General features: G+C 45.2%; 1 protein-coding gene across 1 annotated transcript; it reads left to right on the forward strand.

The window, feature by feature from the left end:
* The first annotated feature begins 176 nt into the window (after nt 1-176).
* On the forward strand, nt 177-13,469 carry LOC119651050 (toll-interacting protein-like). The gene is made up of 4 exons (XM_038054375.1): nt 177-397; nt 11,997-12,119; nt 12,195-12,743; nt 12,862-13,469. Exons 1-4 carry the CDS (start codon nt 353-355, stop codon nt 12,970-12,972), a joined length of 828 nt encoding a protein of 275 aa, XP_037910303.1. The 5' UTR covers nt 177-352; the 3' UTR covers nt 12,973-13,469.
* Nucleotides 13,470-15,612: the final 2,143 nt, after the last annotated feature.

The raw sequence follows: 15,612 nt of genomic DNA on the forward strand, positions 1-15,612 counted from the left end.
TTGCAATACAACCTCATATCAACAATAATTGAATTTCAAAATCCTGGAAATTATAATTCAATTAATTACTTTCGAATTTCGTTAGCTCAAATACATATTCAGCGACTTACCCCAACAAATTTCTTCCCACTTTTTCCCCTCCTTCTCCTTTCTTAAAATTTCCCAAAACACAATACACCAGCTGTCAGTCGTTGCCACTTTTGCAAAAAACACGGTTGGAGAGGGTCGCCCGAGTCATTGTACGTCACTTCAGCGTGACATTTCGCAATTTCGCATCATTTTCTGTCTCTAAACTTCGCTTGCTGTGAACTCAAAGCTTCCAAACACTTTGCAACGATACCAGTCCTGAAGGATGGCCGCCGTCAACGTCGAATCGCGGGAAGAGCGATGGAAACGGGTGAGTACGACAAATACCCAATAAGGCAAACCCTCTTGCACGTGAAGGACGATCGGCAGCGAACGGGCGAGGAGTGTTTATGCTCCATTCAATGCCCTGATGTTATCTCGAAAGTAAATTGTTTTTGTTTACAACTTTCCCCGTTTGCGGGAGGTGCCGGCTGCTTCTTGCGCTCTTGAAAGTGTCGAGCTCGCGGCGCATTTCGTTGTTTGTTGAGCAATCATTTACGCAACAATTCATGCGAGGCTGATTCATGAGATTTGCCTTTATCGCAAAGAATTGCTAATTGTCGATTCGAGACGATCGGTTGGCCGATGGCGACCTTGGGGTCGGCGTCGTGACTCATGCCAACCGTGTAAATTGCAAGTTTTCGTCTCAGCAGCGACCCCGCTCCCGTGATTGTCTGAACGTGGCGAAGCCGTAGAAATGGCAGAGAAACTGGGCCAGTTGAGGATTGGGTTTCGTGGCTTGGTGAGCTGGTCGGAGATGGTAAATCGACACCTTCAGGGTTAAGTTCTGGTTGCGACAATTGCCTTCCATTCCAGCATTTATTTTCGGAGTTGCTCCCCTTCCAGGCGATCTGTTGCACAATTTACTCGTTTTTCAGCCAGAAAGGCAATCGTTGCACATTTCCATCTCAAGGAGTTCTACATATCGTTTAATATTGGGTTGGGGGAAAAGTAATGTCGTATTTGTGATCGAACTTTAACGCTTTATTTAACATACTCAGAATTATCCGATTTAAGTCAGTTTTGTTCGCAAACTTGTTGCCATTTAGAAGGCAACTTCATTATCCCCCTCTTGTAACCAATCCCACCAAACACTCAGCAAAACCTTCCTGGCCCTCAATCCGGGCTTGACGATGATTTGGGCTGGCCCGCTGCGCTTCGACCACGATCTTTTTTGCTTGAGATTTTCGTACGCGATCCACTTCTCATCACTGGTCACCATCCGCTTCAAAAATGGGTCGAATTCGTTCCGTTTCAGCAGTGCATCGCAAGCGTTGATTCGGTCCAAGAGATTTTTTGCCGTCAACTCGTGTGGCACCCAAACATCCAGCTTTTTTTTTGGAATCCAATCTTCTGCAAATGGTTCCAAACGGTTTTATGGTCCTTACCCAGTTCCTGGCCAATCGAGCGAATGCTCACATGCCGGTCTACTTGGATAAATTCGACGATTTCTACGACAATTGGCCCACCAGTACGGGTTGTATCTTCGACATCCACTACACCAGAACGAAATCGATCGAACCAACGCTGTGCTGTGCAAATCGTTACAGTATCGGACCCATAAACTTCACAAATTTTTTTGGCCGCCTTCGCTGCATTTTTACCTCTTAGGTAGTAAAAACGTAAAATATGACGAATTTCTTCCTTGGTGAACTCCATCTTTGACGCGCTATAACTTGAAACTGAAACGTACGATCATAAAACTGTCAAAGAGACACCTGTCGTCTTCAAATCGCCGTATAGTATGACCCGATGCGATAATTACAACATAAGATATGTTTAAGTGTCGCCATCTATTGACAAAATACGACATTACTTTTCCCCCAACCTAATATAATTGCAGTGTGTTGTCGCAATCCCATTTATTCCTCGCTGAGATATTATTCCTAAGCTAGATCCTGGGGCAGGATTTTGGACGATGGGTTGGGATTTTTTGCATGTTCCGAAATTGCTCAATCCCATTTTCTGCATCACATTACGAACACTTTGAAATTCCACTTGTTCTTAATGGCCTTGGGAGGGTGTAAATTTTGTTACACCAACAATGGAGTGGAGGTTCGTAACTTACTGTTGTCTTTGCTTCTTAAAGCTTTCTCCTATCCCTCATTCCTTTTCTCCTACCCTCTCCCAAAAGGGTTCTGTCGTCAATTCAACCATCTCCTTTTCGACCGAGGACAGAGAATAGAGGATGGAGGATAGATGACACGGGACAGAGGAGAGAGGACAGACGACAGGGGACAGAGGATATAAGATAGAGGTCAGAGGCGGCACTGGCGGCATTTTAGTCGCATCACAGAACCTTAACCAACACGAAAAACATCTGCGCACTTGGTTTGAGCGACTTAGTAGCCCCGGCGTCATTATCAAAGTAGATAAATGCGTTTTCATAGCCAGGAAAATAGAATTTTCGGACCACGAAGTCAATCAAGCCGGTTTGGCACGTACACTTGAGTTGTTTCGAGAAGAAGCTCAACGGCTGCCAGGATTGGTTCATCCGTTGGTGAGAGCGGCGCCCACCGCTGTGTCTGCGGCATCGACAAGCACACTCTGCTTGACTATTTACCATTGTATTCACAGCAACTGCATAGTGTGGCCATAAGTTCTGTCAATCGATGCGAGGCGGTCGAAACTGGTAACACTGCGCACGGAGAGTATCTACCCATACCCTTCTTTCCCCCCGTCAGACTTTCAGGTTGCGAAGGTCAGTAGCGCGTGAACGACAACACGATGGGGTTCGGTAACTATGAAAAAAGAATCGCGATTATTGCGTGCACCAATGTGGAAATACCCCGAAAAGATTCACATTTTGTTTGTTGCCCGTAAACGAAAGATTCGTTTTTAGGATGACGCCAAACCGGAGGAAATACGACGAACTTGGTGTGCCGCTCTCAAGATGATCAAGTATATTATGTAGACAATTGCTATGAAGCAGAAGAAAATCCTCTGCGAATCCCACGTCGTCACCATCCGACTTCTGTCATGATATGATGAGGCGTCTCATATCACGGAGAAACTGATATTTATTTCTGCGAGGCCGGCGTCAAAACGGATGCGAGCGTGTACGAAAAGATGTTAGAGGATGTAGTTGAGCCATTGAATGAATCTCTATTCGCTGGAAAGCCGTGGTGCTTCCAGCAGGACTCGGTCCTCGCTCACAAAGCAAAGATAATTCAGCAGTGGTTAGCGGCGCATGTTCCTGATGTCATAACCGCGGATGAATGGGCCTCAGGCAGCCCAGATTTGAATCCTCTGGACTATAGCCTTTGGGATAAGTTAGAAGAGACTGCCTGCGATCGAACTTACACCAATTTGGAGAGTTTGGAGGCCGGCATCATGCGTGCATCTTGAGAAATGCCGCTTCACACCGTGCGTGAAGCGATCGACGCATGGTCTCACAGACTTCGGGGCTGTATAGGTGCTAGCGGCGGCCATTTTGAATATTTTTTTTTTTGTTTGAAAGCTCTATGTTTCCCTTTTCTAATGGTGTACCTTTCGATTGATTTGATTTATTACTTCGTGAGAAATAAAGATTTGTTTGACAATTTTATTTCACATCGCAAATGGCTTATTGAGGTGCGTAGATCCGAACCGAAAGAAAAATGAAAATCTGGGTTTGTCCTTCACCGAATTTGAAAATTCATTTATCGAGATGTTCCTCTTCTCAAGGAATTTACTGCAAGATCACGTAAGAATTCTTCTGAAAGGCTTGAACTGTGGTTCCCCCCTTAATAGTGCAATGTTATGAACCAACTAAAACTTCCGATACAGAATAAAATGATGCCTCCTATAATATGAGTAAATCAATGCAGTCCACGAGAGGCTTTCTAAGAAGGCATTACGATCGTAATGGGAGTTCTGAATGCCAAGGTGAGCTCTGATAAAACCTTAATCGAGCATTTGATAAGGAAACACGGTCTTGGAGACTGTAATGATAAGACGAGAGGTTTGCGGTTTTCCGATCACCCATTTTTCAGGTACAGAGCCTGCAATAAGGACAGTTGGGTGTTCACTGACCAGCACTCTTTCTCTAACCAGATCGACCACATTGCGATCAGGAGTGGATTTAGAAGCTGTCTGAGTGTATGAAATAAAAGTGGCGCCGACATCGGCCTCGAGCGTAGCCATTATTTGATTCGACCCCTGCAACCCAACGTAGTTCGCTCACGATCGCCGGAGAGACAGGTGGATCGATGAATTCATGATTCTTATTGTCGCTGTGAGTGGAGGAGAACAAGATGCGTTTGAGTTTCGGTATCGCGAAAAATTTTGGGAAGTAAAACGTAGCGGGCGCAGTTATATAAAGAATTTCATTATTGTGCTGGTCAGAGAGGCGGAAGCTGAAAGTCACTCCTCCACGATGACGAACAACTTAAGAGGTAAAGTTCCATTTGTTGTGAATGAAATGGCTAGTCACCGTAACCTGCGGATTGATATCTTCCAAAAACACAGGAACATCAACATCCTGCGGGACTGATCATCGCTGCAGAGCTGTATTTCCACTCATCCGAAAATTTTAGTAATCCAAAACCTTTGTCAATGAGTGATCGTGAAGATTCCGAAAAAGGGAACCCGCCTTGAGTGCGACAACTGGAGAGGTATTTGCATGGTTTCTGCCGATAATAGCTCAAATTATCCTGTAACGGATTAAAGAACATCTCCGAAGGTTAGTCATCAAAAAGCAAGCTAGTTTTCGCTCTGTATACCCAGGCATTGATCACATCAACACCTTTCGGATCATTTTGGAGCAGTGTGCTGAGTTCAGATCCCCACTTCACCTTCTCTTCCTAAATTTCGAAAAAGCTTTCGACTGTGTCAACGTAAAATACTTTACACAGAACAGGCATTCTGGAGGAGCTAATAGCTATTATCAGAGAGACATATGATGGTGCAAAATATCACCTGCTGCGTCGAAACAAATTTTCTAAGGAACTTGAAGTTCACGGAAATGTCTGGCAAGATGCATTCTGTCACCCAAATTATTCCCTTTTGTTATCAGTGCCACAGTTAAGTCCGGTGAGCTTCAAAAAACCTTCTTAACACCTCGGCTGCACCGATGACATCTGTCTGTTCTCTCATCAAGTCGTGGATCTTGGCGCAACTCCAAATTTTGGAAAAAGACGGAAGCAGAAAGTCGGGCCAAAGATAATCACCAAGAAAACCAACGTTTCTTAGGTAACTAGTTATCGCACTGTCCCCATCTACATCATTGGATAGAACATCGAAGGTGACAATAAACTAATCTATCTTATTAGCGTTGTTTCTGTGAACGGTGGCGATGAGTTCGATGTCATTCAGCGCATTAACAGAGCTAGATCTGCTTTTGGAATTGGAATTTGAAAATGCAAATTCCTCAACACCAGCATAAAGTAGAGCACAAGGCTATCGTACAGAAGATTACGGTTCAAATCTCATTGGTGTCAGTGGGATTTGTATCGTGATTTGACGTCGGACACCAGTCGACTCAGCTGTGAGTGAATACCTGAGTCAAGTCAAGGTAATAATTTCGAGTGAGCGCAATGCTCTAGTGTAATCCTGTAGTGTACCGTTACGGTCTTGAATGAAGTGCTCTAACACACTTCGAAGCCCTGATCCAATATAAATTGTTGCGCCAACGATTGTTATTATTTTTTTTATTACTACATTTTAAGAAAGGGCTATAAATGCATTGCTGGCTATGTCATGCAAAAGAACAAACTTTCCTAGATGGCTGACGAGTGTGTCACCCTGGAATCGCATCTGGTCGAAGAAATGCCAGTAGTGTAGCATCAGCAAGCTGTTGTTTGACAGTTTCAAACGCCTAGACGACTTCAGGAGACCACGCAACCTCGAGAGAGTCCTTCGTTTCGGGCCTAGGTAAGGAAGCGTTGAGGATTGCTTAGTGGTGAGCGGCTTTGGGCAGGAAATGACGATAGACGGCAGATGCTTCACTGTGTTTGCCAAGGGAAAGTTTTTGATCGTTTCAACCCTGTCTGGATCTGGTCTGGCTGAATTCCGTCAGGGGTGATCATGCGACCAAGAAATTTCACCTGCTTTTGTAGGAATTCGCATTTTTGCAACGTTTAGAACGAGCCCGGCCTCAAGGAGACGCGGAAAAATGCAATTGAGGTGGTGTAAATGCTCAGATTCAGAAGAAGAGCAACGACTAAAACATCATCCATGTTGACGAAACAGAAGAAGAAACAGGAAAGTCTGCGCAGTGTTGCGCAAGCCAAAAGTCATCCTAGTGAACTCAAAGAGTTCTCTGTATGTCTTCGGGAGCAGCAGGGATTTGGTGATACTCCTTGGCCAGATCCAAGGTCGTGAAAACATGGCAGTTTTTTAGTTAATGCGCGAAGTGTTGGATGAGAGCATTCAGACGCCTATAATCTCCGCAAGGCCTCCATTCGCGGTTGGCTTAGAGACCGTATGGAGCGGAGATGACTAGCTTCCGGGGTACATTTAGTCGCTTGAGTTCCGAATTTATGGTGGTACCAGCAAATTGTCGGGGCCGATGAGGATCCCGTGCGACTACCCGAAGGCCCTTTTCGGGAAGCAGACCTCGACCGTGACTGCGATCGAGATCTATGTCCTGAACACAAAGTGCCTACAGTCGCCGTAAACTTGGAAACTGCGTTTGCAAGTGTCGTCACAATTGACTTGCGACCACGAGGGGCGTATACCTCGTGGACTTTTTCAGCCGTGGCGGACAGCACCTCCAGCGACCACGAATCCGCGCAGGCTAAGTTAGCGCAGGTGCTCTCCGGGAGCCGCTGCAGCCAAAGAGTTTTCAAAAGCTCTAAGTTGACCTTATCCCCACCCAGTTGCCTCATTTCTCGAAGTAGCTTGCTAGAGGTGCGGTCGACCAGTGTCAATTCGTTTAGCAAGTGATTCATTTTCACTTCCTCGCTCATTGACAGCCGGCATATGAGCTGCTCCTTTAGCCGGTCATAGGAGCCGTCCTCCCAACACGTCCGCGACTAGTCCGATGGTCTCTTCATCGAGACCGATAAGCACGTGATTAAAACGTGTGACGTGCATTGTGACGCCTGCGAGCGCAAATTGCGCCTCCAATTTGCGAAACCACGCCGCCGGATTGCACCGCCAAAAGGGAAGCACCCAAGGCCAAGGAAAGCCGGTTGCGGTGTCTTCGTCTTGCTTTGTACCGGAGCAGACTCGACTGCAAGCGTCGGCGGAATTGGCGTAAGCTGGTCCGGTGGATAGTTCAGAAGATCTTCCGACGCAGAATCGCTAAGTATGTCTTAGTTCCGTTGGTTGAAGTTCTGTTTAGCCCGGAGTGGAGCAAGATTGCCACTGCACGGAAGATCACGGTTCATATCTCACTGGTAGCAGTGGTATTTGTATCATGATTTGACGGGGATACCAGTCGAATCAACTGTGAATGAGTACCAGAGTCAAATCAAGGCAATAATATCCGACGAGCGCAATGCTGACCACATTGTCTCCTACAGGCTATCTTGTAGTGTACCGTTACGGTCTTAAATGAAGTGCTGTAACACACTTCAAGGCCCTGATCCAATATGGATTGTTGCGCCAACGATTATTATTGTAGGATTTATCGACAGACTCGAAATTAGAGAACTGGATATGTCATTGATTTTAGTGCAGAGACGCTTCTTCTGTCCTGCGCTTCCGGGTAACCTTGGCTTCGACTCGGGGAAAGTGGCAACTTGACGTTGTCGTTTAGTGATGCCGGACATCTAGTGCGCAGTTGAGTTAATATTGTGGAGAGGCAGATGGAAGCGGTGGCGTGAATCCGGGGAAGTGGCAACTTCCCGTTGTCGTTTAGTGATGACGGCCATCTGCAGTAAAGTTAAGTTAATGTTGTGGAGAGTCAGATGCAAGTGGTGGCTTGAATTCTCGTCTTGGAATCTTTGCAATGTTTCTTTATGCTGTCGTTGAGGTCCACGTCGTTGGCCCTTTTCCGAGGAATCTCTTTCAAGGCAACCAGAACCCTGCTCGTTGGATTTACCTAGTTTTCGGTAGGCGGCAGGATAGGTCTGTTGTCACGGGATTCTCTCGTCTAATTTTTGTGCAACGTCCCCCATTGTCCGATCGGCCACGAGGACGCTAGTTGAGTCACTTTAGCACATTCACTTTTCTGCGGGGTCACCACTTTGACACGTACATTTCGTTCTCTTACAATTCGTTACCATCAGTCTAACAAAAATAATAATATAATTAAAATAAAATGAAAAATCTCTTCCTAGTGGTCAGTACAAAAAGAAAGAGAAAGTTCAACGTACTAACCTCGTGCCAGACCGTCAGCTGTGACGGCGGAGGTGTTCTCACCGCCGGCAATGCAGTCAGTGGTTCTTGTCTCCAATGTGCCGCCACAATGGAATCGCATCACCGACATCGTGTGTGCCTGCCTTGTAAAGTCACCCACGCCCTATCAAATTCAAAGTATTTTCATTCCTGAGTCGCCGGAACCACCCATTCTCTGTATTAACGCGAGCAAGTCCACAATTTTGACGCAGCTTTACATTTTTAATAACTCACCAGTGGTTCTGCTCTTGACCTCCAGTGTCGCGTCAGGAGATTTCGAACTTTTAAGAAAGATGAGCTCCTATATTCCTTCGACAGAATTTTACTGAGTCTCGAAGATTCGCTTGTTCTACCAATATTCCAGCCAAGACCGTTTGATGGTCGACTTGTAACTCTTCAGGCAATGATTGTTTGGCTGCCAGTGTTTATGTCAGAAGCAGATGTTGAAAGTCTTCCTGGTCCGTGGCAATGCTTTTATCCTGTATTTTGCAGGGCACGAGATTTTAAACGAGGTTTTGAATGCCTCATCCATAGCCTAACAATTGTGTATTAAAGCGACGACGATGTGTTCCTCTCGGAGGACGACCAGCAGTTTAGATTTTCCAAGTGCTGTAGGTTTATCTGTGCTACCCTCAGCATAATCTGCTTGCGTTGAAAAATCGTCAATCCCCGTCGAACCGTCGATCTCTTTATCGACCAAGAGCTTCTTGGCGTCGTCAACTTTGCCCGGTTTCATGAAGCGCGTTCCTGATTCCGAACGCACTTTATAATTCGCCTTTTTCCATGTCTCCAGTCACTCTCCATTTATGTAGAGTAGAAAACACTCGCTTTTCACCTGGGCTTCCTTCTCCTTGATCTCTATTCAGTTGTCCATTTAAATCTTGGAGTTTTGAAGACGCAGGGATTAGATGAACTTATTGCTACCCATGCGGATGTTCAGCAACCAGTTGCAAGCCACTGGCCTACTAGGAATCTCATCGTATTAGACAATCTTGAATTTTACGCCACTCTAAGCGTGACTTACCGAGCCGAAGAAGTCCCTGGAGAATTGACCCTCGCGTCCTATGACGTGGTAACCTCGGACCACCTGTGCCATCCAGGAAATACTCGATTACTATCTCCGACAGCCTGTCCACACCTCCGGATCCAGTTGCCGCTGGCAGAGTTACCACCCATAAGTAACTCCTGGCCACGTCGCTGGAGGGTTTCGCAGTGCATGGTTCGTAGGCCGGCCGTTGCTGCCCTTACACACTCTGCTCCTCTTGTTTTTTTTAACTTCCATTGCGCTTGAAGGCCGTTGGCTTTGTCTTATGTTAGTTGTCCAGGCGTTTATTGTTGTATTCCTCGACAATCGCTTGGTATTTAGCAAAGTCCTTCTCATCTCGTTCGGCGGCAGTATCGGCCTCTATATTCTTTGCAATCTTGCTTAAAATGTGGATTGCCGTCTGGTAATGGCTCTTGAGCAGGCCTCCATCGGAAGAAGCAGTTCTTCGTTTTCGGTAGCAGACATTCTTGTCGACTCTTGTTCATTGAAGACCCCCGACGAAGTACTAGGGCCGACATTCGCTACGCCCAGGACGTGTTCGCTGGAAAAAAAAACTAGTCTGTTTGCCGCCTCGCTTTTGGTTCCAGTACAGCGGTACTACGGCTGGCATTGGCTGTACTAACCTCGGTGCACTTACTATCAACATCTTTTCTTCTTTTATCAATTTATTGATTTTTAGATTGGGGTCTTGGTCCCACGATTAATCCGGGAAAATGTTCACCCTGGCTAGTCCGGCCACCAAGGTAAGGATCCTACATAAAATTGAATGTGCCCAAGATATTCGGATTCCGCGTATTAGAAACCAAACTTTCCCTCAGCCACGCCGCCCTCGGTATATGCTGTTCCACCTTGACTAAGGGTCCTGTTAGCTCTTTTTGCAGTGCAAGGAAATCGGTTCCCGTGCTGCTGCTTCGGTTCATTACTCACTAGATCTACTTGCTTTTAAAACATGACCAGCAAGCGAACAGATTCTCCTCCCAGGCCACCCCTGGACACTCTTGGTTCGCCCGAAAACGGTTTGCAGTGGCCACCGCGGGGAGCTCGGCTGAAGACTTCTGAATTATCTAATCTTAATGAGTCGAAAAAAAGATCTTGTATGTTTCGCAAGCGTTTCAATCTGGAATCTCCTCTGTAGGAGCGTGAATGTAAATGAGGCTTACATTTCTAAATTTGCCTCGCAAGCGCAAAGTGCATAGCCATTCGCTTATGTTTTCAAAGCCGATAACAGCAGGTTTCATTTTTTATGCTGACTAAGAAACCTACTTCGAGCACATGGTTTACTGGATGGCCACTATAATATATGGTGTAGCGACTCTTCTCCAGAAACCCGGTCCCTGCCCAACGCCTCTCCTACAACGCTGTTACATCAGCCCTATATTGGGACAAGGTATCGGCTAACGACTTGGTAGCTCCATCTCTGTACAGGGAGCGCACGTTCTATGAGAAAATGCGCAAATCGTTATTCCGTTGTCGTTGCTGAGTTCGTTGTTGTGTTATCAGTCCAGTCCGAGGATCCTGTTGTGGTTTCGTAACAAGTTGTTTTGCGTGTAGAGTTGTCAGCCCTACCCAACCTGGAGGACCAGTTGGTCCAATTTGTCCCGTTTTTAGCCGCGGGAGACTCGCCTTCATCCTTCTCCGTATGCAGATTTTCGTTGAAAAAGAGCTCCCAGCGGTCACCACGGGAGGTGAAGATAAGGTTTGGTAGTAAAGCTGCTGGTGTTTGTTCAGCAGGCGTTTCCTAGGTTTTATGCTCCTTCGTGGGTACCAATCCACATTTCGTCCTGGAGTCTATACTGTCCTTTGACCACCCTAATTTCCCTACCGATAACTCATGATTCATGAGGTATGGACTTTGGCGACTGGTAGGAAATTTCAAATGTGGTTTTGACAGCCGAGAATAATCTGTGCATTATACAAGTGAAAGAAAAAATGTTTACTGGTGAAGAGCTTCTCTCACCTCTCGACGAAGTCAATAGGATATGACCTGAAAAACTGTCAGTGGATCAGCTTCAAGGCAAAAGATGACAGCATGGCCTGCAACTGACACATTCCTGCTCTCTCAATGAACACACTTCTCCAAAAATTAAGATTTTAAATGTGAATTTGAAAAGTATGCGGGGCTCTCACTGAAGTGATAATATACGGTCACTGTTCTGCTTGGAGTTTAACTAGGACTTCTTTATGTAGGGACGTTTATACTTTAAGGCCGCACTTTTCGTTTCCGCCTACTTTCTTCCCTTTTGAAAATTGACTTTTTACACAACCTTACGCAGCTACCAATGCGACCAAATATAACTTTGTCCTCCCTTCCAAAAAAAATTCCAAAAAATCCATAAATTTGCAAATTATTAGAATGAAGAGGAATTAGTATGGCTGACTGTCGTACATTGAAGTCTCACAAACAGAAATCATAATGACTAACAAACTCTGATAAAGACTTATCTTGAAATTCTAATTTTATCTTTTCTGTTGCTGATAATGTTGGAATTTCCACCAATAGGCAAATTTGATTAAAAGAAAGTGTGTGTTTTGGCAATTACAATTATTTCTCCACTCGTAGGCTGTAGTCGGAGAACTACCACCAGACTTTCTACGTATCGCCACACCTCGTGAACTTCAGGAACAGGCTGACTGTCAAGCGGCAATGGCTCTCTATCAGCAACAAGCCTTATCATCGTATGTGGTAAGAAACCAATCGAAACCCAAACAATGATTCATTATTATTGTTCGGAAATTAACACACTCACTCACTTTCCAGCCCACCAACAGCGTTGGTCGTCTCAGTATAACAGTGGCTCAGGCAAAGCTGGTTCGCAACTATGGCCTTACACGAATGGACCCTTACGTACGAATTCGTGTCGGTCACTTTGTATTCGAAACCCAAACAGATCCGAATGGAGGGAAAACACCGCATTGGAATCGCGTCATTCACAGTCAACTTCCAGCCGGTGTGAATAAGATCTCGATCGAAATCTACGATGAGTGCAGCTTTAAGATGGATGAGTTGATTGCGTGGGCTGAGATTCCGATCCCGGAGAAAGTATTACGAGGTGAAACGCATGAGGATTGGTATCCATTGAGTGGCAAACAAGGTGATGGACTCGAGGGTTCGATTGATTTGGTATTAAGCTTTTCGACACAGTCGATTGTCTACACGCCACAATTGACTCCGGCGCCGGTCGTTATGGTACCAAGTGTGAGTGGGCCGCCTTTGCCTGTTTATGTGGCAGCCCAACAGCAACAAATGCAGCAACAACCTCCAGCTAATCCACAAGTATTGCAAATTAGTGAAGTTGATTTTAAGCAGGTGAGTTTCATGTCCTTTTGTTTTGTTGTACACAAAATCGGATCACTGTCAGTCTGTCACACGGTCTAGAATCAAATAGAACAGAACGAGGAAAAAACCAGAATCCTTTCTCTTCCAGGTTCAGGAAATGTTCCCCAACATTGATCCAGAAGTCATTAAATCGGTATTCGAGGCAAATCGAGGAAACAAAGACAAAACGATAAATTCGCTACTGCAAATGACTGACTAGGAGACCCAAATATATTATTAAAATAATCTTGCATTTTTCCATGGTTATAGAAAATTGATTTTACCGTTTTAGTATGATTTCTTCGATTGTATTTTTAATGTAATTGCATTTGGCTTTGACCCGACAACTCTCTTCCAATACAATGATAAACGATAAATTGCCCCCAACATGATTTGTTGTCTCTGATTTTAATTTTAGTCTGATTTCGATGTATTCCTCCGAATCAAGTATTCTACCCTTAACCCTTGTACATTTCACTATTTATTGGTTTTAATCGCTTTTGTAGTTTTACTTAGTTTAAGGGAAGCGAGTAAGATTTCTGATCATCGATTATTATTGTATGACGCCTAGTGGCTTGGATATTTGTTTCTGTCGATATAAATGTCTAAAATGCTAAAAATATAAATCATGAAATTCCAAATTGCTATATATTTATTATGTAATTGTACTTATAATCAAAATAAAAGTAAAATAAGAGAAATGGTAATCGGAGCAACCGCAAATGTTTAGTTCTGATGTTTAAGGGGCGCCTTACTCATTGTTTTGAACAATTCCACTTGATTTCATGCACATATACCTGCCTAGATAAGAGGAACCATGCCTGCTTTGTGATTTGATGCGAAATAGTTTTGGTCGAATTAAAGTTAACCTGTAGCTCTTCCAGTTCTGCTCTGAAGACTGGACGCCGCACGAGCCCACTGTGCAAAGCACTCTCACCAGACGTGCCACGATTCCTGCATGTAACGCAACTTCCCTTTTCGTTGCAGGTATTAGTCTTATGATCTGTCTGACCGCATCTCCGGCATATTGCCCTCCGGCAGGTTGCAGACGTGTGCGCATAATCCAAACATCTGTAACATTTGGTTGGAGCAGCCCGGATTCGTATCCCACAGATCACCCAACCAATTCTGATTTTCCCGCTGTTAGGAAGCTTCTTCGCGTTTTCCCAATGGAGGACACTTCCGCTGAGTTATCTTCCGGCTTGATCCTATAACGGATTTTATTGAGGACTTCCTCTAAAGTCTTACCTTCCGTCGTCTCAATACGCAGAGCTGGCAGTCTAGCTCTCCTTCGTCTCCGCGCCCTCTCTTTCGGTGCTCCATCCTTCGTATCCACCTTAATTTTATGCAGAGGTTTCTCTGATTGTGTGGCGTGTTGTTGCCTGTTGTCCCCCTTCTTCTTTTGAGCACCGGAGAGTACTTGAATAAAGTTTCCTTCAGATGTTCTTTCCTCCTTTCGGCGATCCGTTTGGCGTTTGCGGTGTTCTCAGCGAGGAGTGTTGTTTCTGCTTTTCTCGCATCTGGAATTACACTCCATGTCCACCTGCAATGCGAAATTCTCACCAAGCGCTCCTCCAGCTCGATCAACCAGTTTTTCACCCCTTTGCTGACGTTTTTCTGGTGGAACGTCGCAGTCCGCATGCGCTTCATAGCTGCCGCGCATTTCTTAATAAGGCTTTCCTCTTCGGCTTTCGCAAGAAGAGTCAATAGCGCTCCCACGTGGCTTATATTGGAAGCCATCTGGTCAGTTTCAATAGTTTTCAGTGTGCTTCTTTCCGCGAAAACAGCATTGCATGGTACGGTGTGGGTTGCCGTCTTCGTCGCAGGTGGCGCAAGTGCTACGACTTTCGAGAGCTTATAAAGACTAGGCTAGAAGAACTTAAGCGCTACCATCTTGGTAGTGACACATCTTCTCGAGTGGGAGAGCCAGTATGCCGTATCGAAAGCTTGTCGATGAAGAGAAGACAACACGTTCGGCTTGATGTTACCATCGAGCTCCGCATAGTAGGCCTCGTAGCCGTCGAAATTAATCCGGTGCCATTTGAGACGAGGACTGCCCAGAAGGTGAGGTAGCTGAATGCCCTTCGCTGATGTTATTCGCATATAATAGGGCCCATACACTGTCAAACAAATTGCGCAATGGAGCGATGCGCAACGTTGCATTGTGCAATTGTAATTCCCATAAACTTAGTGAAATTTTGTTCAAACATTAGTTGCAAGTTGGAAACGGAACGAGTAACATGCCATTAAAATGGTATTGCATTTCTCTGTATTGTTATCGGGAGGGGTAGAATGGTGGAGGTGACCCCCTCTGTAGCCCCCCTTCCCAATTGGGACAATAATTACTCGACCTTATTTATGATTCAAAAATAGCCCCTTTCGGGGTGCCATAACTTTGACAGAAGTGGAAAGGAGGGACATTTTTTTCCTTCTATATATCCTCTTTACACTCTTACTCTCCGGGGGTACGGAAAGCAGACTCAACTGATGGTAACAAAATACCCCCCATTAGACGGAGGGAATTCGAGAGAGACGACATCCTTTATCACTGCGAGAATAGGGTCCAAAATTAAACCCTATCTTTTAAAGGGATTATGACCGCCGCTGTCCTTTAACGGGGTTAGAAAAAAAGAACTTTTCTTTCCTCTACCTATCCTCCCCATCATGTCCTCCTCATGGGATAGGTTTGAAAATTCAAGTTGGCCATGCTGATGTAAAAGGAACCCGATTTTGAATGGCCATAACCTTATAAAGGCGATAAGCGGATTGAGTTTTGACCAGGTTTGAACAGGAGGCAGCATACCCTTCCTCCTCCATAAACTTTCCACCTCCTCCGGTGACGAGGTTGGAAATTCCGCTT

The sequence above is a fragment of the Hermetia illucens genome, chromosome 3 (genome assembly GCF_905115235.1).
Source record: "Hermetia illucens chromosome 3, iHerIll2.2.curated.20191125, whole genome shotgun sequence".
NCBI lineage: Eukaryota > Metazoa > Arthropoda > Insecta > Diptera > Stratiomyidae > Hermetia > Hermetia illucens.

Bases quoted from the DNA above. Each gene is read 5' to 3' on its own strand.
- LOC119651050 (XM_038054375.1), top strand. From the start codon at position 353: ATGGCCGCCGTCAACGTCGAATCGCGGGAAGAGCGATGGAAACGG. The intron at 398-11,996 runs GTGAGTACGACA...CTCCACTCGTAG, and splicing joins GGGAAGAGCGATGGAAACGG to GCTGTAGTCGGAGAACTACC. The intron at 12,120-12,194 runs GTAAGAAACCAA...CTCACTTTCCAG, and splicing joins AAGCCTTATCATCGTATGTG to CCCACCAACAGCGTTGGTCG.